Source organism: Cricetulus griseus, chromosome 3 (genome assembly GCF_003668045.3).
Source record: "Cricetulus griseus strain 17A/GY chromosome 3, alternate assembly CriGri-PICRH-1.0, whole genome shotgun sequence".
NCBI lineage: Eukaryota > Metazoa > Chordata > Mammalia > Rodentia > Cricetidae > Cricetulus > Cricetulus griseus.
Window position 1 is genome coordinate 159,309,971 of NC_048596.1, and position 23,673 is coordinate 159,333,643.

The 23,673-nt window shown below is 49.2% G+C and overlaps 1 protein-coding gene and 1 non-coding gene across 12 annotated transcripts; both read right to left on the bottom strand.

Moving 5' to 3' along the window:
* Positions 1-816: 816 nt before the first annotated feature.
* Positions 817-21,948, bottom strand: Tnpo2 (transportin 2). Of its 11 annotated transcripts, none has more exons than XM_027406274.2 (25): positions 21,796-21,948; positions 20,320-20,431; positions 18,500-18,575; positions 18,267-18,416; positions 14,314-14,420; positions 14,092-14,225; positions 13,923-14,004; positions 13,727-13,849; positions 13,512-13,630; positions 11,620-11,680; positions 11,352-11,517; positions 11,057-11,209; positions 8,549-8,774; positions 8,180-8,351; positions 7,695-7,781; positions 7,514-7,621; positions 7,273-7,431; positions 4,825-4,912; positions 4,536-4,634; positions 3,966-4,061; positions 3,594-3,669; positions 3,300-3,399; positions 3,148-3,222; positions 2,959-3,060; positions 817-2,854 (listed from the first exon to the last, which is right to left on the bottom strand). In XM_027406274.2, the coding sequence occupies exons 2-25, from the start codon at positions 20,416-20,418 to the stop codon at positions 2,771-2,773; spliced, it is 2,742 nt and encodes a 913-aa protein (XP_027262075.1). In that variant the 5' UTR covers positions 20,419-20,431; positions 21,796-21,948; the 3' UTR covers positions 817-2,770. The 11 variants fall into 11 exon arrangements, with proteins under 11 accessions (XP_027262075.1, XP_027262071.1, XP_027262070.1 ...); XM_027406270.2 differs by having other exon boundaries at positions 2,933-3,060; XM_027406269.2 differs by having other exon boundaries at positions 2,933-3,060; positions 3,594-3,699.
* Positions 8,433-8,502, bottom strand: LOC113834725. Its single transcript, XR_003483465.1, has one exon. It is a non-coding gene; the product is annotated as a small nucleolar RNA SNORD41 (small nucleolar RNA).
* Positions 21,949-23,673: the final 1,725 nt, after the last annotated feature.

Below are 23,673 nucleotides of genomic sequence, written 5' to 3' on the forward strand. Positions count from 1 at the left end.
GTAGACCAAGATGGCCTTGAACTCACAAAGATCCACCTGCCTCTGCCTCCTAAGTACTAGGATTAAAAGCATGTGTCACCATCTGGCCAGTTATTCTTATTTTAATATCTCCAAGAATTTCTAGCCTGCCCAGTGACCCAAAGTTGTGTCTGCTGTAAGGGTTTGCCATTAGGTGTAATGTTATGGCGGCCTTTTATTGGGTCACTAATCACGGAGAATATCTAATCACCCTCTTCCACACTCACCTTCCCACATTACCAAGATGAAAACAGGTTTCCTTGGTCACTCAATTTGACTTTTCAAGTCCTGGGAATTAAAGCTAGGAATTTATGTGTCTAGCTAAACTAACTACTAATCCCTCAATTTGATCTCAAGAAAGGAATTCTAGCTCCACTTTTTTTTTTTTTTGGTTTTCGAGACAGGGTTTCTCTGTGGCTTTGGAGGCTGTCCTGGAACTAGTTCTTGTAGACCAGGCTGTTCTCGAACTCACAGAGATCCACCTGCCTCTGCCTCCTGAGTGCTGGGATTAAAGGCGTGCGCCACCACCGCCCAGCTCTCTAGCTCCACTTTTTGAGACGAGGTCTCAATCAACCCAGGCTGATTTCAAACTTGGTATCCTCTTGCCCCAGTCATGTAGCCCACCAGGAACAGCTGTGCATCTCAATCTCAATGCACCCTGAATCCCTCAGGTGTCCTGCTCTACTATTCTCTATCTCATTCCTCCCAGAGCTCATGGATTCTCCCATCATCACTAAAGGCCCACCTCCACACCACTCTACCACCAAAGTCAAGGACTAGGAAACCAGACACCAAGGGTTTCACAAGAAACTGACCTTTACTCAACAAAGTTCTACACAAGTGGAATCTCACGCCACCGAGGCGCTAGTCCCCAGCACAGCACAGTAACAGACGGACAGACCTGGGAGCCCTCAGGGTAATGGTAATGAAAGTCTCAGGGAAATGGGGGGTGGGGGTGGCACTGCAGATCAAGGTCAGTCTGTATCTGCAGCCCTGGGCAAGGAAGGTTAAGAAACTGAAACTTCATTGTGCAAAAAACCAACTAAAAATAAATTAAAAAATTAAATAATTTCTTTAAAAAAATAAAATAAAATAAAATAAAAAAAGAAAATACAAGAATTGGGCTCCCCTTTCCTGAAGGTGGTTGGCACCCCCACCTTGGGCAGAGGTGGTCACAACACCATCAGACAGTCAATCCATCAATACACCCCAAGATCCAGCAGAGGATGCTCCAAAGAAGTGGAATTACCAGAAAGCTAATGGTATTTTTCTTTAAAAAAAAATTTTCCCTACAAATGGCTTCCAGAGACCTGCTCAATTTTGAGGCTGGAGGGGATTGGGGGCCACCAGTTGAGTTATGGAATGTGCACTAAGTGTCCCTGGGAATAGAGGCAGGGCCCGACCCTACTTGAGAGCAGACACGTGGCCTGGATGGGATAAGGTCCAGGTCCTGGAGGGATGATGGAACAGGCCCTAAGGGGCAGAACTTGGGTCAAAGCCCAAAATATAATGGGCCCCCAAAGTAGTAGGAAGCAAGGAAGGGGATGGAGGATAAACGTTCAGGGACCTTGCAAGGCTGATTTCCACAGCCAATATGGAAATAATCCATGCCCCCCTCCTCAGAATGCCCCTCCCACCTTGATGGAATCCCCTACCAATTTCTTCAAGCATTTTTAGAATTAGTGTACCAATCTGGTGGGGGTTCTGAGTCCAGTGGACACTGTGATGAGCATTAAATCCCAAAAGGGACAAAGTTTGAGGCCCTGGGTACACCCTGCTCCTCCAAGACTTCAAATCTTGCTGGACCCAGTAAACCTTTGTCCTTTGTCCTCACCAATCACCCGCTGTTGCCCCAGCTCTTGAGAAGGAAGTTCTCAGGGACAGAGAACTCAACTATCCTTGAAACTGTTTCAAGAGCGATCCAAGAAATGCCAGCAGCTCTGGCTGCCCTTAGCCCTCTTAAGGAAAACTAGTCCCAGGCCTATGCCTTTAAATACCTTTGGAGCACAGGAAAAGCCTATAGGGTAGCCTCAAGCCAGTCCCAGCAGCTCCAATGGTCCCCATTCTGCTGCTGGCTGGGATGTAACAAAGATGGGGACACACTAAATGAGGCTGCCATGAAGCTGGCAGGAAGTGTATGGAGCAGGTCCAAAGTGTGCAAGTGCTGAGAGGGTAGCCCCAAAATGACCGCCCTCCTCCCTTGGCCCTGGGGGCCCAGCTGAGGTCCCCCAAACCTCCCAGCCCTCCCAATCACCACCAATTCCGGCAAAACAGCGGAAGCTTCTTATACTCTAGATGCAAGGTACACAGAAGGCCATAGGCATAATTTGGGGGTTCACTAATTCTACTGTCTCCATGCAGTCGAGGAAATGGTGGGGCCGCTGGCCCAGCCTAGCTGGCTGTGGTGCCTGCACATGCGTGTGTCCACATGTGTACATGTGAGTGTATGCTTCTCTACAAGGAACCCCCCTCCCCACCTGTAATTCCCTTGCCTTATCTGACACCGGATTCGGTAGGCCTTAGGATTCCTCCCTCCCACATGGCTGGCCCAATGGGCTGCCTGAGATGACCCAGATTAGAGCCTAGAGAACTCTTGCCCACCAAGAAGTCCCACCCCCCTCCCTATTTGTAGGATGAGCATGGAGTCCCCACCCACCTGCCCACTCGTCAGGCCCGGTGGGGCAAGTGGACCAACAGATGGACAGATGCACAAACTAGGTAGCATCTGAATTTAGGTCCCACTCACTCCTCCCTAGCCCCCCTGGACCAGGGCACAGTGACTTCTGGAAGCAGCACATTCCCCAGCACACCCTCCGACGATGACGCAGACAGAAACCTGCAAGGGAGAGGGAGGGGTCAGGGCTTTCATGCTCTTCACTTTCTGATATGCCTGAGTAATGAAAGACCTGCTCACCTGGTGGTCTCCTCGTTCACCTAGACCCCATAGAAGGCTGCCAGCCTCTCCTTGAGCAGTGGCGGGAACTGCTCTGAGAACTGTTGCCAGTTCTCCTCCCCGACTTGGTCTTTGAAGCCATGGAGGATCTGCAGTAAGGTAGGGGTGACAATGGGCTGGGACAAGCCTGTGGTGTCTACTCCTCAGGACTCCCATGGGACCAGAAGGAGTCTCACCTTATAAAACATGTCCCGAAGGTCATCCTTCGGGCTCACCCAGGAGGCTACAGCATCGCAGAAGAAAATAAAGTCCTGAAACATGACGGATCCCATGTGAGGGGCTGCCCAAGCCAGCCCCCGCCCTGCCCTCTGAGTCCCACTGCCCGAACCTGCACAACACCCCCAGGATTGACACCAATCATCATGCAGATGCCTCGGAAGGCAGAATCCTTCTCCTCGTTGTCCCGGATGTTCCTAAGGGACGTGCACCTGGCCATGGAGGAGGGCAGCAGGTCAGTGGATGGATTTGGGACTGGACAAGCATAGGTGAAGGATGGATGGGGGAATGGGGTGGGGGTGGGGTGTCCATGGGTACAGGTGTCCCACATGCATCCATGGGGGTGGTGTTGGGAGTACAGCTGTCCTGCCCACCCCCAGCAGGCCCCACCCAGGCAGGCACACACCAAGGCCGGATGAACTGCTGCAGCATAGGTGCCACCTCCTGTGGGCACACGTAGCCCAGGCGGCCGATGGTGATGGCTGGAATGGCAGAGGGACTCGTCAGGCGACCTGCAACCCCGAGTGGCCCCGGGACGGTACGTGGCGGGGCCTCTGACAGGAGGCACCGAGCCCCGCCCCACAGGCCCCAACTGAAGGACCCTATGGCTATCCTGGGCCTTTGAGTTTGGCCCATATAGCTGTCCACCCCACTCAACCTGGGTCTCTTCCCATATATTCTAAAACCAGTATTCTGTCTTGGGTTCCTCCCAGAATTCCATTTCAGGTGTTGACACCCTTCTTGGAACTCTCCCTCTCAGCCCAGGCCTGGTACTCACCTGTGTTTTCCAGTAGTGTCTTGGGCGTGTTGGGTCTGTTAATGATCTCCACCAGATTGTTGAGGACCATCTGCACATAGGGCTGCATCTCTGCCCCTAGGGACCAGCCATTCAGAGCCCTTCATGGCCCGCTCCACCCACAGAAGGCCAGCTGGGTATGGCTGACCTCAATCCATGTCCCCAGGTCCATGTGGACTGCTGCACCACAAAGCCTGAGAGAACAAAGAACCTCCTCCGGATGCTCGCAGCCAAGTCCACAGCCACAACAGACCCACCCAAAGGAGTCTCTGCATTCACTACCCACACGGTCAGGAGGCCAGTCACCCAACTGATACTATTGGGCCTTCCTGGGAGACAACTACATGAGATGGCCCAGCAGGGACAGACCACCTACCCCACCTCATAAATGCTTTTTAGTTCTTTGATTTCACCTGTCAGGGAAATCAAAGCATAATCTTGACTCTGGACACTCAGTGGCATTTCTTTAGGGGACCTGTCGGAATCAAGCTCTGGCCCCCAGGACAGAGACAGACCAATGAAGAGGCAGTCTGCCACTTTTGGGGCACTCACCCATCTGCATGCAGATCTCTCCAATGGCCCAGGTGGCATTGTTACAGACAGAGATGAACTCAGGGTTCAGGTTGGTGCCCAGGATAGGCATGAACTCAGCTAATGGAATGAAAAGAGCAGAAAAAGAAAAGACTTAGCAGAAAGGCCAATGAGGCCATGCTCCCAGAACTGGCTGGGCAGTCCAAGCAGTACGAATACATCCCAGTACAGTCATGGGCCTCCCAGGGCATGTCTCCATCACTGGAGGCCAGTACTGGGGCCATAGGATAGGGCAAAGGGGGTAGCCTACCGATACAGGGCTTGACGTGGATAAAGCAGGCTTTGGTAAGGTCTCCCAGAAGGGCGAAGGAGCTCTGCCGGACCTCAGGCATGGAATCCTGAAGTTGGAAAAGGTGGCAAAATGACACCATCCAAGCCAGCTGAGGTGGCACAGTTCCGACCACAAACACTGGCTGAGGTGCAGGACTGTCCTTTACTGTTAGCGGCCTCCCACTCAACTATAGCCTGTTGCCAGGACCTGGCAGTGAAGTTCATTGGTAAGCATTTACTTAAAATGTTCCAGAAGCCTGGCGTTGGTGGCGCACACCTTTAATACCAACACTCAGGAGGCAGAGGCAGGTGGATCTCTGTGAGTTCCAGGCCAGCCTGGTCTACAGAGTGAGTTCCAGGACAGCCTCCAAAGACATAGAGAAATCCTGTCTTGAACAAAACAAACAAAAAAAAGGGCTCCACCTCCAGCCACCTAACCACAAACAAAATAACAGTAGTATTAAATCACTGCTACATTTTATTTCTTGAGACAGGGTTTGCTACACAAACCAGGCTTACCACCCTATGTAGCACAAGGGCACAATCACTTGGGTCACGTTCCTCAGTTGCCACCCAACCTTATAATTGAGGCAAAATTTCTTTCTAAACCAAAGCTCACTGAAATGCAGCTAGACAGCTGGCCAGAGAACCCCAGGGATTCTTCTGTGTCTATTTTCCCAGTGCTGGGATCACAGGTACCTCTTTGCAGCTGCACCCATTATTTTTATCTTTAATTATGTTTATATGCTAGGGAAGAGCTGTACAGGTATCCTTGGAGGCTAGAGTGGGAGTCAGATCCCCTAGAGATCTGGAGTTACATACAGGCAGTGTCACTGTCAGTTATCTGATGTGGGTGCTGGAACCAAACTTAGGTTTTCTTGAAGAGCAGTAAGTACCCTTAACGTAAGCCAACACTTCAGCCCCTGCCCCCTTGGGTGATGGAGATCAAATGCAGGTTCCTATTCTTGTCCAAAAAGCACTTTACTAACTCATCTCTCTAGCCCATATACATGTTTATTTATTTATTTATTTGAGGCATGGTCTCACTACATAGCTCTGGTTAGCCTGGAACTCACAGAGATCCACCTATTTCTGCCCACAAAGAGCTGGGATTAAAGGCTTGTGCCCAAACTTTATTTTTGAGATCAACCTGCACTACATTTCCTGACAAAAAATGGTATTGTAGTTATGTGTGGGTAGGGTCTGAGTGGACACCTGTGCATGGGAGGGCAGACAAAAACCAGGTATAATTCCTGAGGAACCACCCAACATTTGTTTGTTTATTTATGTTAGTGTTGGAGGCTGCTGGCAGAGCCTCACACATGGTAAGCAGGAGCTTTCCCAGCCTTCCACTTCGTTTTGTGACACAGGGTCTCTCACCGGCCTGGAGAGCACTATTTAGAATAGAGTGACTGACCAGAAGCCCCAGGAACTGCCTCTATGTCTGTCTCCCCACAGCTGGGATTATAAGCATGTGACACTAAACACAACTGCTTAAAAAAACAAAACCCAGTCTGTGGACCTCACCTTGTTTACACAGCTATCTCCCCAGCCTTAGAATTTGTATTTATTTAATCTGTATGTATGCATGAGCAGGTAAAAGCGCCATGACAGACATGTGGAGGTCAGAGGTCAACTAGAGCTGGTTCACTCTTTCATTCATTCATGTGTGTACTGGGGTTCTCAGGTCAGGATGCCATAGACTTGATGGTAGACATCTCTACCTACTGAGCCATCTCAACAGCACAGAATTGACTATTTTGTTTTGGAGACAAGGTTTCACTATGTAGCCCTGACTGGCCTAAAATTCAGAGACCCATAAGCCTTTGATTCCTGAGTGCTGGGTTTAAGATCATGTAATACCATTCCCAATCTTTAAGAAAAAGCATGTATTTGTTTTCATCTTAAGTGTGTAATTAGAGTTTTGTCTACATGTATGTCTGTGCACCATGTGTGTGCCTAGTGTGCACAAAGACTAGAAGAGAACATACATTCCCCTAAAGAGCTGGAGTTATGATGGTTGTGAGCCACCATGTGGATGCTAGGAACCAAACCCAGGTATTTTGCAAGAGCAACAAGTACTTTAACTATGGAGACATCTCTCCAGACCATGAAATTGTTTTTTGTTTTCGAGACAGGGTTTCTCTGTGGCTTTGGAGGCTGTCCTGGAACTAGCTCTTGTAGACCAGGCTGACTTGGAACTCCCAGAGATCCACCTGCCTCTGCCTCCTGAGTGCTGGGATTAAAGGCGTGTGCCACCACCGCCTGGCAAAATCTTTTCTAAGGGCTCCTTTTCTTTGACATTCCCTGTGCACAATCAAGGCCCTGACTAGCCCCAGGGTCAACTACGGCAGCTGAACTGTTATGGCTAAAAAAAAAAATCCCCTTGGCCTGACTTCAGTGTAGCCTATGTAGGGTGACCACTCACCTGCATGCACTGGAAGAGCAATGTCATGATGTTACTTCGGGCTACCAGCTGTTCCACATGGCCACCCAGGCCCTCAGCCAAGCCACTAAGCAGGTCCAATGCAACTATCATGAAGTCCTTGTCAGGGGCCTCATATTGTTCAGGGTGTTGTGTGTACATCTGGATACAAAGGGGTCAGATGAGGGAGGTAAGCTTGAACCTAGGCAGTAGAGCAAGTTCACAGAGGGTCCAGGGTGCTCACCATAGCCTGGGCCAGTGTCTTCTGCACTAGGGTAACACAGCGCTGGTAGACAGGCTCACAGTAGGGCAGGAAGCCACTCTGCAGGGCAGTGGCCACAGATGACAGACACTGGCAGGGAAAAGGGCAAGGGTGAGCTCTGGCCAGGTGAGAGTACTCTGAAGGAGGACCTAAGCCCACTCACCTCCAGCAGGGGGAAGAGGTCCTTGTCTTCATCCTTGAGCTCATTCCACTTCTGGATCAGTGGAGGCATCAGCTTCTGAATGTATTCCTGGAGAAGGAGTGGGAGATTAGGGTCCCTAGACAGGCTGGCAGCATAACTCGTCAGTGCTGTCCCTTAAAGGGTGACATCCAGGATCCTGGCCATAGTTCAAGATCTATAAGCCCTGTTGATGCTCCTCATCTGTCTGTCCTTCCTACAACTCCCAGAGACCTGCTTCCTGCTTCCTGCTTCCTGCTTCCCACAGGTCATTGCACTCCCTGAGCACAGCACTGAGCACGCTGTCTCATAACTGTCCATCTCTCACACTAGACTACAAGCAGGGTAAGGAGGGGCTAATTAAATAAAGCGGTTCAGTCTGCCTGTCAAGCAGGCAGGTCATGTCTCTAGCATCTTACGCCAGATGCCAAGGGTTACAAGGATAGAGCAGAGGGTCTCTAGGGTCTCACCGGCTGATTGAGGTGGTGGCCCACAGAGTCGGCCAGGGTGCCAATGGCATCATAGAGGATGAGCAGGTTCTTGTGCTGGTATTTGCCAAAGGCAAAAACAAGAGTGTCAAGGATATAGCTGAGGTAGGGGACCAACTCCGTGCATGCCTCTTCCTCCAAAGTAGCAAAGGCACTGGTGGATGAAAGATAGAAAGGAAAGCTTAAAGGACTCTAGCAGATGGAGCCGTACCACAGAAGCTGGGCAGGATGAATACGGGATCAGCCAGTACGAATACGACAGAGATCAGTGTATTGTCAGCAGTCAAAGGCTTCATCACTTCCCAAGGTAAGGGGCCACTGTGCAGACAGGGGTCAGGGGTCAAGGCTCACCTGCAGGCTGCCTCCTGTACCCTCTTGTTGCCATCCAGGATACGCTTGAGCAGCTCTGTCATCAGAGGCTTGAGGTGCATGTCAGGTGGCTGGCTGACTACCCAGTGGGCATAGCGGCTCAGCGTCCAGCAGGCAATGGAGCGTACCAGGGCCTTCTTGTCTGACAGGCACTGGATGAGGTGTGGGATCAGCTCCGGTAGATAGGGCACCATTCCCTGCATGCAGCCTGCAGTAACCCGGAAACAGTAAGTCATTAAGAGAAGGTTGAGGCTTACTCATATCCAACCCATCGCAATAGGTGGGAAAACTGAGGCTTGGAGGCATTTAAGAGCCCATGAAAGACGGGAGCAAGAGAAAACACAGAAGATACCCCAGAGCTGGAGGTAGTTCAAATTCTGTCTGGACGATAGCTCAAACCTATAATGCCAGCACTTAGAACAAGGCAGGAGGCATGCCATAAGATCGAGGCTAGCACATCACAGAGAAAGCACACATACTCAGCCTTCAAAATAACACAAGACTAATCAAAATGTGCAGGATTACTGAGTGAATTAGATTTCATGAACAGCAAGGACCCAGATGGATAGGAAGTGCTTCTCAACTTGAAACCTCCTGAGGTATTATTTGTTTTTTCTCTTCTCTCTCGATTTATTTTTTTTGTGTGGGGGTGTGCTGATGTGCAGGCACCCACGGAGGTCAGAAGAGTATGTAAGTTGCCCAGGAGCTGGAGTTGCAGGAAATTGTGAGGGGATAGGTAGGTTCTAGGAATGAAACTTAGGTACTCTGGAAAAGCATCAAGCACTCTTAACCACTGAGCCAACTCTCCAGCCCTCATTTTTATCTTTATCATTACTGTTTTAATTATTTACAGAGGTTTTTTTGTTTTGTTTTGCAATACTAGGAGTAAAACCTTAGGCTTCATTGGATGGTAGTAGCAAATGCCCCTTTTTAAAAAAATTTACTTATTTATTATGTATACAGTGTTCTAGCATATATGCCTACACACCAGAAGGGCACCAGATCTCATTACAGATGGTTGTGAGCCACCATGTTGGTATTGGGAATCGAACTCAGAACCTCTGGAAGAGCAGCCAGTGCTCTTAACCTCTGAGCCATCTCTCCAGCCTTGGTAGCAACTGCCTTTTATCCCAGCACTTGGGAGGCAGAGGCAGAGGCAGGAGGATCTCTGTGAGTTATAGGCCAGCACAGTCTACAAATCGAGTTCCAGGACAGCCAGAGCTACAGAGACAAACCCTGTCTTAAAAGAAAAAAGAGGAAAAAAAAAAAAAAAAAAAAACCATGCACACATGTATGCATGGTATCTGAGATGACCATGCATTAGAAGTCATGAAAACATTTCTGAATGGAACCTTGAGCCTTTTAAAACCCAGACAAGTGTTGTAATGATAGACTGTATCCCACCCAACCCCTAAGCCTCACTCAGAGGTATTAAAAGCTCTCCACAATGAAAGATCTTACTGCCTAGTATCTGGAGTTTGGGCGACAATGCTGGGTAGTGAGATGGTCACACGTGTCAAAAATGGCCACAGTGAACTCCCTATGTCTTGTGGAGGGAAAGAAGCCCCAAAGCTATGCCAACTACCAGCCACACTATGGGTTGTTTTGGATGTCTCCCTAGCTTGCCTGAACTACCCGTGTAGACTACACTGGCCTCACACTTAACAGTAGTCTTCCTCCAGTTCTGTAACTACAAGTATACTACCACTGTCTCGTTTACACTATTAAATTTAAGGAAACTGGGGGCATGAGAGAATGGAAGGGAGAGGGAACTAGGATTGACATGTAAAATAAGAAAGTTTCTAATTTAAATAAAAATTTATAAAAAAAAAAATTTAAGGAAACTTCAAAACTAGGCACTTCTAATTCTGGTGGGAAGCCTAACAGCAAGAATAAGGTTTGAGCCCAGATGTACACTGGGGTATGAGGGAAGTGGCATCAGCCTATGTAGCTCAATCTGCCCATGTATGAAGCCTGGGCTTAGCCCTGGATATATGGATGGAGTTCCCATGAAAAGACTCTGATGCAAGGGGTACCCCAGTGGGATGTGTACTGAGGAAGGACCTAAGTGGGCACTCCAGTTGCTGTCCATGCTTGAGCTATCACAGAATCACCTGCTTGTGAGAACCAGGAAGAGGGCTAGTGTGCTGAGAATTTGCTAGTGGTGGCAGGGGTGGTGGGTAGGATCAGGGTGTATCTTTCAAGCAAAACAATGGGAAGACAGATAACAGAGCTATTTGGAAAGAATGAGGAAGTCAGGCAGTAGGGGTGCAGGTCTCTGTGAGTTGGAGGCCAGATTGCTCTATATACAAAGAAACCCTGTCCTGAAAACCAATAAATAAATAAATAAATAAATAAACAAACAAACAAACAAATAAAATGTTAAGAAAGGAAAGGATGGGGGGGGTAGCCTGTGTTATAGAGTTGCATTCATCACTGGCATTGCCCAGGTCAGCCCAGGTAGATGCTGATCAAATGTTGGTGACTCACCCTCAGCAATGGCACCCAGCACCAGGATCCCTGACTCCTTGACCACCCACTCAGGATGGAACAGGAGGCCCTTGAGCAGGGGAAGCAGGTGGGGCAGCAGTTCCTCCCGGAAGACATTGGCAAGGACATCCAGCGCAGCTGCCGAGCACTTCCCTGAAGGGGGACAACGGGACCAAGGCTCAGAGAGGCCTGTGTGGCAGGTATTCAGCTCCTGAGACTAAATGTCACCACCAATTCTTCACAAACTGTCAGCACCAGCTTCTCCCCATCCCTGAGGAGCTGGCCTACTACCTACTCAGGTTCCAGTCCGAAAGGGCATCGTCATCGTCATCATCCTCAGCATCCTCAGAGCCATCAGGCCGCTCAGCCTCGTGGGGCAGAGTCACTGTGCGTGACTTGTGGAAACGTGGCTTGATGTCCTGCTCGCTGTCAGGTACTGCCTCATCCTCCTCCACGTCCCCCTAGGGACCAGCCCCGGCAGATTTCTCAGCACTGGCTAGAGACTCCAACCCAACACCCATGGTCTGGGCCACCCATAGCCAACTGTGGACACCCCAGCTGACCTTAAGCAGGATAATGTCAATTTCAGAGTACTTCATCCCATTCACAAGGATAGGAATCAACCTGTGGGGAGAGAGAGACTGCTGGTGAGAACGCAGCAGCTCTGGCTGAGGTGGCCATCCTGAGAGAAGCAGAGGTGTGGGGAGGAATGCTAAGCAAGGGAGACTTTGCTCAATATACCCACACTTCTGTGTCCTGCATCAGCTCACTCACCTTAAGAGAATCAACATGTTCAGCCAACATGATTAAGAGACATCATTTTTTTCCCCTCTCCTTTTGAAACGGTCTGTGTAACCACTGAGACTAGAGAAATAGCTCAGTAGTTAGGATCATCGGTTGTTCTAACTCCAGCCCCAGGGAATCAAATATCCTGGCCTCTGTGAGAACTGCACACATGAACGCACAGCAAACATGCAGGCAGAACACCAATACACATTTAAAAAATAAAATAAAAAGGACATCATGAACTTTTTGCCTCAATCTCCAAACACTGTGATTACAAGTGCTTCCTGCCACATTCAGCTGCTCCATCTATCACTCTTAGTGATAAATATACCACCAGATAGTTCTTGACCCAAACACAATAAATGCCAGAACCCTAAAACCCTTGAAAATGCTGTACCCTAGCACTACACAAAGCACAAACATCCGACCCAATATCCAGGCATTGCTAAGATGAAGCTGCTGGGCCCATGGCAGGGAACAAGCAGGCAAAGTGGTTACACACACTAGAGCACAACCTTAGGCATAAAAACTGACTCAACTATCCTGCCCCGTTCTGCAAGGTTGTCTCATTCCTCCTCAAAGTCCTGTCCCTCCAGTCACAACCCTACTTGTTATCAATAATTTGATACGAAAGTGACCCAGATTAGTCAAAGAAAGGGGGCTCAAACCAGGCATGGTGCCACAAGCATCTACCACTAGCACTTAAGAGTCTGAGGGAGTCAGAATGTGAGTCCTAGGCAGGCCCACTTGCCTCAAAACCCCAAAAAGGTAATAAATCTCCTCATTACTCTAAAAAATATCACCCAAGCCTCTGAACTCCTAAACTGAATTAACACCAGAAGCTGCCAGACAGTGTGGCTAGTGCTCACCTTTAATCCCAGCACAGAGGTAGGCAGATCTCTGCATTCAAGGCCAGCCTGGTCTACAGAGCAAGTTCCAGGAGAGGTATACAGAGAAAGTCTGTCTCCAAAAACAAAAAGAATGCCACAGCATTTCCTATGCAGGAAGGTCATGCCTGAAAGGACAGCCAGGACAATGGAAGTCTATGCCTTTCCTTCCTGAGCACCTGGGCCTGGCCAGGCTGAGGCCTTCATTTGCTGTAGGATTGTTTTCTCATCTTTTTTGCCTACTATCTTTGTGTGTGTGAGTGTGTTTTCTTTTTTGTTGTTGTTGTAATTTGTTTTGTTTTTGAGGTACAGTCTCATGTAACCCAAACTGGCCTGGAACTATATAGTCCAATCAGCCTCAAAAATGTGTGGTAATCATCTCACCTAAGCCTCACACATGATGGGTATGAGACACCACACTTGGCTTCTGTTACCTAATTTTTAAAGCCATTAAAGTTACATTCCGGGCTGGAGAGATGGCTCAGCGGTTAAGAGTACCGACTGCTCTTCCAGAGGTCCTGAGTTCAATTCCCAGCAACCACATGGTGGCTCACAACCATCCGTTATAAGATCTGGTGCCCTCTTCTGGTGTGCAGATATACTTGGAAGCAGAATGTTGTATACATAATAAATAAATAAAATCTTTAAAAAAAAAAAAAAAAGTTACATTCCATAAAAATCAATGTACACAGGAATCAAAGTGAGCTACATGAGCCACGTAATCGGTAAGCAAAATCAGTCAGCGGGGAGGCACAGGGTGAAGGGAGGGCTAGAGCACTCACTGAACCAGATGGGAAGCCAGGACTTCCTTGCAGATGGGCTGCTCGGCCAGCGTCAGCCAGAACTCACAGGCCTCCAGGGCCACATTCTCGTCATGGTCCTGGGTCCTTTGCAGCATGTACTGGGGCAATGGAAAGAAGCTGAGACCCAGCTCAACTGAGGGGATTCACCAACCCCCTGCAGCCCCCCACCTGCCCTTGGTGTTGGCCATGCACACCTGGATGATGCTGTGCATGTGAGGGATGAGCCTGTCAATCCGTACTTCTAAAAGCATCACTAGGGCACGGCATACGTTCTTCCTCACCTCAGGGTCATCATCAACAGCCAAGGCAAACAGGTGCTGTGACAAAGAACAAAGTCAGCTGCCTGAGGGCCCTCGGCCTCTCCCTACCCACCCAAGCCTTGTGACCCACCTCGATGAAGGTGTCGATGTTGTCCATCAGTGCCTGGGCCCGGTCCATGATGAACTGGTTCACACAGGCAATGGCATGGGACCTGTTAGTCAGTGAAGGCACGGATCACTTCTGAACTGCACCTGCCTGCCAACTCTAAGACCCCTGTGCCCTGGGGAACTTCACATACCGGATCTTGGGGCTGCAGTGCTTGAAAAACTGCAGGAACTTAGGGATCATGATGTTCAGGGGCCTGTTGAGAGCATCACTATCCAAAAGCTCAGAGGAGTCTTCACAGATCTTCTGTAGGGCTCCAAAGGCTCCCTGAGCAGAGAGGCAGAGAGATGGTTGTGGGTCCTATTCCAAGCTCCAGCCCCTGATTGGGCCAGGTTGTGGACAGCTTGTCGCCTACCTCACAGGTATTATAATCCTCTGAGTTGAGCAGGTTGCACAGCTGGGGCAGCAGCTCAGGCCACATCTGCAGCTCACCCTTGGAGGCGATGGTGGTGATGAGAATGCCTGGGGCAGCCAGGGAAAGGAGGCTGCTCAGGCTGGGCAAGGTCCTAGTGGTCCCTACAACCCCCCCGCCCCAAAGAAGCAGGGTCTTCCCTCCCATGCAAGTCCTGCATGGCGCCCTGTGCCAGGGGTTAAACCCAAGTTCATGAGTGCCAAGTAAGCACTCTAGAGGAGAGCAACAGGTCCTCTTCAGGCAGCACTTGGTGAGTCAGCACACATCCTCTGAGCCTCACTATGCCAGCTCTGTTCTAGGTTATGGGATCTGCCCAAAACCACCTCTCTTACAAGTCAAGAGAAGGTGTAGGTGAAGAGGCACAAGCCAGAGATCAAGGTGGCCACAAGCCAAGGGCTGAGAAGAGAGTAAATTGTTCAAAGGATTGAACCCAAGGCCCTGTGCACACTGGACAAGCATTTTGCTGTTGAGCAAAATACCCAACCCTGCTTTTTTAACTTTTTTATTTTAGCCTTGTGAGTTAAGGTCATAAGTTTCCAAGGCAAGACTTCTTCTTGAGTAGCTGGTTACAGGCCTGTGCCACCAGGCCCAGCTAGAGAGGAGCAACTTTAAAATGGTGGTCAGGCGACATCTTGACATTCGTGCAAAGACCTGAGGGGAATTAAAGCAAATGAAGAGGAGGTGGCCTCCAATCACCTGGGGCAAAGGTGTCTCGGCTGAAGTATGGCAAGTCTGGTGTATTAAGAGAAGAAAGGCCAGAGTGGGGAGAGGTTGTGGGCAGGAAGGTGATGGGACCAAGCAGTCAAGTGATGAAAGCTCTTTTATACGAAGAGAGGGCTCTACTGACTAGTAGAAATCCATGGATGGGGACTGGAGAGATGCCTCAGTGGGTAAAAGTGCTTGCTGGGCAAGTATGAAGGACTTGAGTTCAGTTCCCAGCACCCAGATAAAAAGCCAGGTGTAGTGGCACACACCTGTAATACCAATGCAGTGATCAGGATAGACAGGAGGGTTTCTGGGGCTTGCTGGCCTAGCTCCAGATTCCATGAGTGACAGAACACAATATGTGATGTCCTCCTCTGGCCCCTGTCTATGTAGACAGGTGTGCACACCTGTCCACGTGCTTATGAGCATGCACACACAGAGAGCAATAGAGAATGCTGGACTAATGTTCACATTACAATAAGTTGGCTTAGAATAATGAAATCCACAGGTACTAAGCAGAAGGCTTCATCTGAGGTCTGAGGGTAATGGAGCCACCAGGCAACTGGACATGGTGGCCAATGTGCACAGCACTCAACACAAGATGGCAGTGTTTCACAAGGGCAGAGGATGCCACTGACAACTCTCAAGTGATGCCAACCCCTAAAACTGAAAAGTGGACTGGACAGACTATGAGGAAGATGCTATGCCATGATGGGACAGACCCCATGCACTGTGTTGGCCACATCACAAAGCCGCTCGGTACCACATGGATCCCAGCACTATCCTGGAAATTTGCAATGCCAGCGCCTGGAAGGCTGAGGCAGGAAGATTCCAAGTTTGAAAGCACAGGCTGAGTAGCAAAATCCTGAATCAGAGCCCTAAAGCTCTTCCAAGGTTTCTTGAAGTACAGACATTCTGTGGGGATTAGTTCCAGGTCCTCAGAGATGCCAAATCAAGGGCATTACAGAACTGGTACAGTACTTAGAGAGAACCTATACACATCTTCCTACAGATGAGAGGCACACTACATCACCTGAGCTATGTCCCCAACCTCTCTCAGACTTTAAATCCCCTCCCCATGACTTAAAACTACTGCAACAATATCAACAATACATAGTTATAAAAGTACACTGTGGGGCCAGTGAGAGAGCTGAGTGGTGCTTGCCACCAAATCTGACAACCTGACTTGGATATCCCTGGGACCCACATAGTAGAAAAAAACAATTCTCAAAGTTCTTTTCAGACCTCCACACATGAATAGGGGCACTATACACCCCACGCCACCCTCCACACAAATTAGAAAAACAAAACAAAAAAACCACAACTATATTGCTAAGGGAAAAAGACAAGAAACACAATCTAGACACGTACAGACTTTGCAGGTCTGGAATTCATTATGCAGATCAGGCTTGCCTCGAACTCAAGAGACCCACCTGCTACTACCTCCCAAGTGCTGAAATTAAAGGCACATCTAGCCGTTTTATTTATTTATTTATTTATTTACTTATTTATTTATTTTGAGATAAGATCTCACCGGAGGCTAGCCTAGAACTATTTAGACCAGGCTGGCCTCAAACTCCAGTGAGTGCTAAAACTACAGGCATGTGCTACCATACCCAGCCTTTATTTTTTAAGACTTCCTTTCCTGAGGTTTAAGTAAATAGCTATTGTTTAGTTAGAATAGTCTATAGAAGGGTGAACAAGCTGGCTTAGTGGTTAAAGGCACTTGCTGCCATCCCTAAGCCTAAGCCCAAATAGAGAAAAACAACCTCCAAAACTGTCCTCTAATCCCCATGTACATCACACACAAATAAGTAAAAAAGAAAAAAGAAAAAAAAAAAAAAAAAGAAAGAAATTTAGTTGACAGATTTCAAGAAAATAATGGGAAAAAAAAAGAAAAGAAAAATTGAGCAGAGTGGTGATGGCATATGCCTTTAATTCCAGCACTCGGGAGGCAGAGGCAGGTGGATCTCTGTGACTTCAACACCAGACTGGTCTGGCCGGGCATTGGTGGTGCACGCACTCAGGAGCCAGAGGCAGGCGGATCTCTGTGACTTCAAGACCAGACTGGTCTCCAAAGCGAGTGGCAGGATAGGCTCCAAAGCTACACAGAGAAACCCTGTCTCGAAAAACAAACAAAATAAAAGACCAGCCTGGTCTACAAGAGTGAGGTTCAGGATGGCCTCCAAAGCCACAGAGAAACCCTGTCTCAGAAAAAAGAAAGAAAGAAAGAAAGAAAGAAAGAAAGAAAGAAAGAAAGAAAGAAAGAAAGGAAAAGAAAAGAAAGAAAGAAAGAAAGAAAGACTAGGAGTTGGGAAAACAAGTCCAAGGTAAAAAGAGCCACTGTCCAAGCTGAAGAGACACAGACTAACATGTTCCCTAGAAGCTGCGGGGCCTGTCCTCCCATCACATCTACTCTCAGATGAGGAGGCAGAGCACAGGAAGCTATTATGCCAATAAGCACGGAGTACACTGTGCAGCAAAACAAGAGAGCCATCTCAATAAGGTAGAAGGTGAGAACTGACTCTCGAATGTGTTTCTCTGACCTCCAGACTCAGGCATGGCATATGTGTGCCCTCTCTCACACAAAATAACTAAAAATTTAAAAACATTGCTAAGAAATCACCTATGAATCTTTTTGGTGAAAAGCCTTAAGGGAAAATGGTCTAAGTAAAATTTGGTCCTCCTGTTGTAATGTGCCCAGGTATTTCTTCCTCCTGGATTCAGCGAGGTGCCTCCATTTTTAACTAATTCTCACTGTATATGGATCATCTGAGGTGTAGTACTAATGACTCCGTGTGTTCACAGGAAGCAAGTATTACAATGGCTGAACCTCAAACATAGTTTGAGACTGTGTCACAAAATTGTGGACACCAAGTTACTGAGGCTCTTAAGAGGCTGAAGCAGAAGATTGGAAAGTTTGAGGCCAGCTTGGACTCAAAAAGAAAAAGGGGGGGAAAAGACTGACCTGCACTGCCTGGCTTGTTTCCAAGCTGTGACTTGCCAGGCAAGTCCCTTTTATCATCTCTGTGCCTCAGTTTCCTCTCCAGTCAGATGGCAGTAGTAACAGTGCTATCACAGAGGGTGCTTCAGCATTCAGTAAGCAACACCCTTAACACACGTTGAATAGCTTCTTGGCCCAGAGCAAGCCCTTAGTGTGTCCTTGATGACGACCCCCACAGCCCCCTCACCAATGGTGGCTCGGATGAGAGAGGAGGCATCGCCTATGTTGTTGAGACACTCCTGTTTGATGAAGTCAGCCACAGGAGGCGGGAAGCTCTGGTAATGCGCCTTCACATTATTCTTGAGGATGAGGCCACTCAGAGAGCGGGTTGGCTCATCTGTGGGAAAAGTGCTAAGGTCAGAGGGCTGTGGCATGAGAAGAAGCAAGATCTAGCACAGTGTGGAGGGACAGAGAACATACCTTCTGATTTGAGTCTGGTCAGGACGAAGATCAGATAGTTGTTGAAGTCAGGAAACTGGTTGAGTTGTTTAAGTTTCTGTCAAGCTGTTAAGGGACTTAGAAAGTCAGGTGTATTGGGGCACGCCTGAGATCCCAGAACTAGGGAAGCTGAGGCCAAGATCTTGAATTCCTGGCCAGCATGGACTATATCCCATGATTTTGGCTCTAAAAAAAAAAAAAAAAAAAAAAAAAAAAAAAACCCCGAGAGATAGGAACTTTTCCTAGGCAATATTCTCTCACTGCCACACGGCTCAGAATGTGAGAGACCAATGCAATTAGGCAGTCAGTTCCAGGGATGGCACTCATCAATCACTATCCCTACAGCACCACAGGGCCTTTTCAGGAGAACCAAGTCCATACATGTACAGGGTACATGTCTGAGCTTTCTGCACCATCCCTTTACCAGAGCAGGAGTAGATTGGAAAAGTCTACTCCTCTTAAAAGGGCAGCTGCTACTCATTTCTGATCTTGACACTCCAATGATGCCTGCTTTTCTCAACCAGAATGGAAGGCTGTCTGGGTGTGGTACAAGCCTTTAACCCTAGCACTGGGGAAGTTGAGGCAGGAAGGTCAGACTGAGTTCAAGGCCAACTTGAGCTACATATTCAGTTCTTATTCTGTTAAATGGAGAAATGTTGACTCAAAAGAGCAGTACAGAGATACAGCTCAGTGGTAAAATGCATAGACAAGGCCATTCGGTCTCCAGCCACAAGAGAGGAGAAAGAATGGTTGAAAATCCAGGGAACAGGACTCAGGGATGCGGCTCAATGGGAAAATATGTGGCCAGCAAGCTTCTGGCCTTTTCATCCTCAACACCACAAGAAATGGTAGGGGACTTGTCCCATTTTCAAGTGAAAACTTGATATTGTTCAAATATTTGAGACAGGGTCTACATAAGTCCAGGCTGCCCTCAAACTATGAGATTCAACTTGCCTCTACCTCCTGAGTGCTGTGATTAAAGGTATATGCCACCATGACCATTTCATTTAAAAATCTGAACTCATTATTCTAATTTGCTTCTCTGCTGCTGTGATAATACACTGACCAAGAGCCAAGGCAGGGAGTAAAGAGTTTGTTTTAGCTTATCATGGAGAGAAGTCCCAAAGCAGAAAGCTGTTTACTGGTTCTTTCCCAGACTCACTGTTTACTGGCTCCTTCCCAGAGTCACCTTCTTCTACAGCCCAGGTTCACCCAACCTGGGATAATATCCACAATAGGCTGGGCTGGGCTGGGCTGGGCTGGGCTGGGCTGGGCTGGGCTGGACAGCAGGCCTGCCAGCATCAATTATCAATCAAGAAAACGCCCCACAGGCCATTCTGATGGAGGCAATTCTTCAATTGAAGGTCCTTCTTCATAGATGTATCAAATTGACAACAAAACTAACCAGGATACTTATATACTTAACAAGCAGCTAGAAAAAAAGTTTTCTGCCACAAACATGCTGCAACTCCATCGTCCCTCCCCATCTATGAGATGGCTGAGCTTCTCACCTTGGTTTCTAGCTGAGGCTTATCCAAGGTATTTTCCCCATCCTAAGCCTCCAGGTTCCCATCACTCACTCTTAACAGTTAAAGGATTAAGTGCTCAGTGACCATCAGGCATTCCCATCATTTTTTGCACCTCTGGAACTGGAACCCAGGGATCTAAGCCTTTAATTCTCATCTCATGTCACGTTCTCTCTTGCAGCAAAGTCTCGGGGACAAGAAGTGGTCCCTCCCTCTCTAGCCTTCACGAGGTGCAGACATCAGCCCTATTCCATCAGCTCCGGAAGGAAAGGATACATCCTGCACAATGCGCTGAGTAGCTGTGTTGGGCGACTGCGAGTCTTTGAGAAGCTGCAAGACCTGCTGCAGGCCCTGCTCGTCTGGCTGCCAGTCCATGGCGCAAGGCGAACTGCAGAGGCAGGGGCCTGGGTCAGCGCTGGGTCGCTAGGGTTCTGTGTGAGACCCAAGCTGAGTCCCCAAAGCAGAGGCGGCTGCATGCAGACGCAAGCACGCTCCGCGGGCAAGCGGAGGCCTCTGATCCGCGCCTGTCCAAGTGCCGGGTCCCCGCCAGCTAAGCCATCTCGGCCACGCAGTCGCGGGCTCGGGGGGTGCGGGGGGATATAAATGCCAGCCATCGGGAACTGTGGCGGGGGCGCGACGTGGAACCCTCTTCGCATGGCGGTCCATGCCGCCGCCCCCGGTTACGGGCCCTACGGCTTCCGTCTCCCTCCAGGGGAGGGCCCCACCCCAGCGGTCTTCCAGGTGAAGGCTCGGTCCACGAGGATTCCTTCTCCCAAGATCAAGCCTTCAAGCTCCGCTAGATCCCAGCCGCCTCCTAGGTTCCTGAGCTCCTCTAGGTCCCAAGTGCCTAGATCCTTCTCACCCCTGCTACCTCCCCTAAACCTGCCCTACAAGCTCGGCAGACGCACGTGCCCCTCTTTCTGATCTAGACGCGGCCCAGTGACTCCCCTTTACCAGAATACAAGCAATGTCCCACAGGTCTCCAATGTCTACTTGAACGAGAGCCAGTCAAAACCACCCAGCCGGCGACCAAAGAAAGCCCCCAGAACCTGTGCCCGCTGCCTGCCCCAATCAGATCTGGCCAAGCCTCTCTCGCTCTCACCCTCCCTCCGCCCCAGTCAGCAGTAATTCCTGCTGACGGATCTCTGTCAGCTCCCCAATCAAGTTACCTTAAGCCCCCGACCACCGCGTGTCAGAGACCCCATCTGTCCAATCCCTGCAGCTTCCCCCAAAGAGTCCCACACAAACACTCGCCCGGAGCGCTACCCTCAACGGATCCCAACACCGCCTCTCAGTCAGACCCACCAAGGCCCTCTGGGTTTTTTAAGTCTGACGCCCCTCCCTATCAGGACCTAACAACCCACCCCCCTCAACTTTCAAAGCTGTCTTTCCCAATCAGACCCAACCAAACCCCACCGGCACAGATTGCCCCACACACCCGATCCTCGAGACGTCCCCCGACGATTTCCCCCAATCAGGGCCCCTCCAGCCCGACCCCAGCCGCCCCACTGGCCCGCATCTCGTGGCACCCAAACCTGCCCGGGCGCCGAGGCCCCACCCCCTGAGGTCGGCTCAGCTCCCCCTCCCCCGCCCGGCCCGTTCTGCCGGCCTCGAGAGCTGGCCCAACCCGGTTCCCCGCCTCTCAGCCGGGCGCGACCCCGACGCCTGGGCGGCACGCAACGCAGACCCAGAACCCAGGGAGGCTCGAGAGAGCTGAAGCCAAGGAGCCCCGGCCGAGCGAGGTCCACCTACCAGGCCCCGGAAGGCAGCGGCGGCGCCTAAGTGCTGCAGCTTCTCCAGAGGCTCGCGCGGAAGGAGGGAGCCAAAGCCAGGGAATTAAAAAAAAAAAAAAAAAGAAAAAAGAAAAAAAAAAAAAGAAAACGCGGCCGAAATGAATAACTTCGGCTTCCGTAGGCCGTTCAAACTGGCCTAGCCAAGCCAATGGGAGGACGCAGCACTCCCATGTGATCTGGCAGAGTGGCCAAAGCCTTTGCTGGGTCACGTGACAGGATAAGTGCCGCCTCTAGGCCTCTCTGGCCGTTAGGTCCTCCCAACATCTCGTTTCCTTTTTCTTACTGCAGCTTTCTTCCATTCTTTTTAAATGTGTATTTCCTGAACCATGTGAGTGCAGTGCCGTGGGGACCAGAAGAGGATATTGGACATCCCCCTGGAACTGGAGTTACAGATGGTTGTGAGCCCATATGGATGCTGAAATCAAACCTGGGTCCTCTGTAAGAGAAGCCAGTACTTTTTAACCATTGGGCTATCCCTCCGGCCCTCCAGACTGCAGCTTGTTGCTGGAGCTAGAAAATTGCAAGTACGTGGGTGCTTCCGGTGTGTAATGCGCCTAGGAATCTCACAATCCCCAGCTAACTGCGTCCTTACTACACTCTCTAAAAATTAAACTGTTCTCAGTCCGGCGTGGCGACCCATAAGACTGTAATCTCAGGACTGGGGGAGAGAGACGGCAGAGAGATAGGGAGTAAGGCAACAGTATACCGTCCCAGGAAAGCCTGGGCTATAACATGAAATTCTTTCGTCAAAAAAAGCCCTGTCTTGGAAAAAAACTAAAATGGTTGTTTCTCTTCAGTTCCCTTATACAGCATTCGGTCCACTCTCGAATAAAGAGCAAGACACGCAGCTTGAGGTGGATGTTATACCAGAGACACGAGCAACTCTGTTCTTTGTTATTGTCCAATACCGCAACACTTTTACATGGTCCTAGGAAAACCACAAAGCTATAACTTTTTAAATTTATGTATGTGGATGTTTTGCCTAATGTGAGTCCAATGGCAGTGAATGGATCTCCTGAACTAGAGCTACCAGATAGTTGTGAGCTGTGCTGGCACTCGAACCTGGGTCCTATGGAAGAGCAACAAATGCTCTCAACCTGCTAAGTCAACTCTCCAGCCCCCTGCTATAACTTTTCAAATAAAATGATCTAGTAAATTCGAACAGAAGACCTAATCCCTTTCCCTACCTGAAGACAGAAGTAAGATGAGAGCTCTTGCCCAGAGAATTTAGGCAACGGCAGTATCATAAATGCTTCTGAAACCAGTAGAGCACTGTTTTTCCATTCCAGCTGCAAAGCATAGTAGTCCAGAATTGGGGACCCAATTCTAACTTCCTATCTTCTTCCCTTCCTAGTCCGGTCGCTGATAAGGGGCTCGCTCTGTCCTGCCATTCGCCTCCATTTCAGTGGATATTATATAATTTGCTCCATTACAGACAGTCCAAGTTAAACTTGGGCAACAGATCGCAATTATTCTTTGAAAATTTGGCTTCTAGCACACCTCAATATTGCCCGTTCATTGTCTTCGCGCCCTGCCAATATTTACTAAGTCAACCAGGACTAATTCCAAAGGACAACCAAGCCCTGCCCTAAATTTTATTGACCTTCAGGTGAGGCACAGGGCTAGGTATACCTCAAACGGAAAAGAGAAACAATTCAGCACACTTTCCCATTAGCACAGTCTCGGTAACGCTCAATCACTCACGAAACACAAGAACTGGAGCCCCTTACTAGGCTCGGTTGAGAGAATCAAGGGAAAGCTCCCGAATAGGATAGCTAAAAATTAATATAAACAGAAACCCTCCTTAAAAGACACGTGCGACAAGCGGCCCTGCACA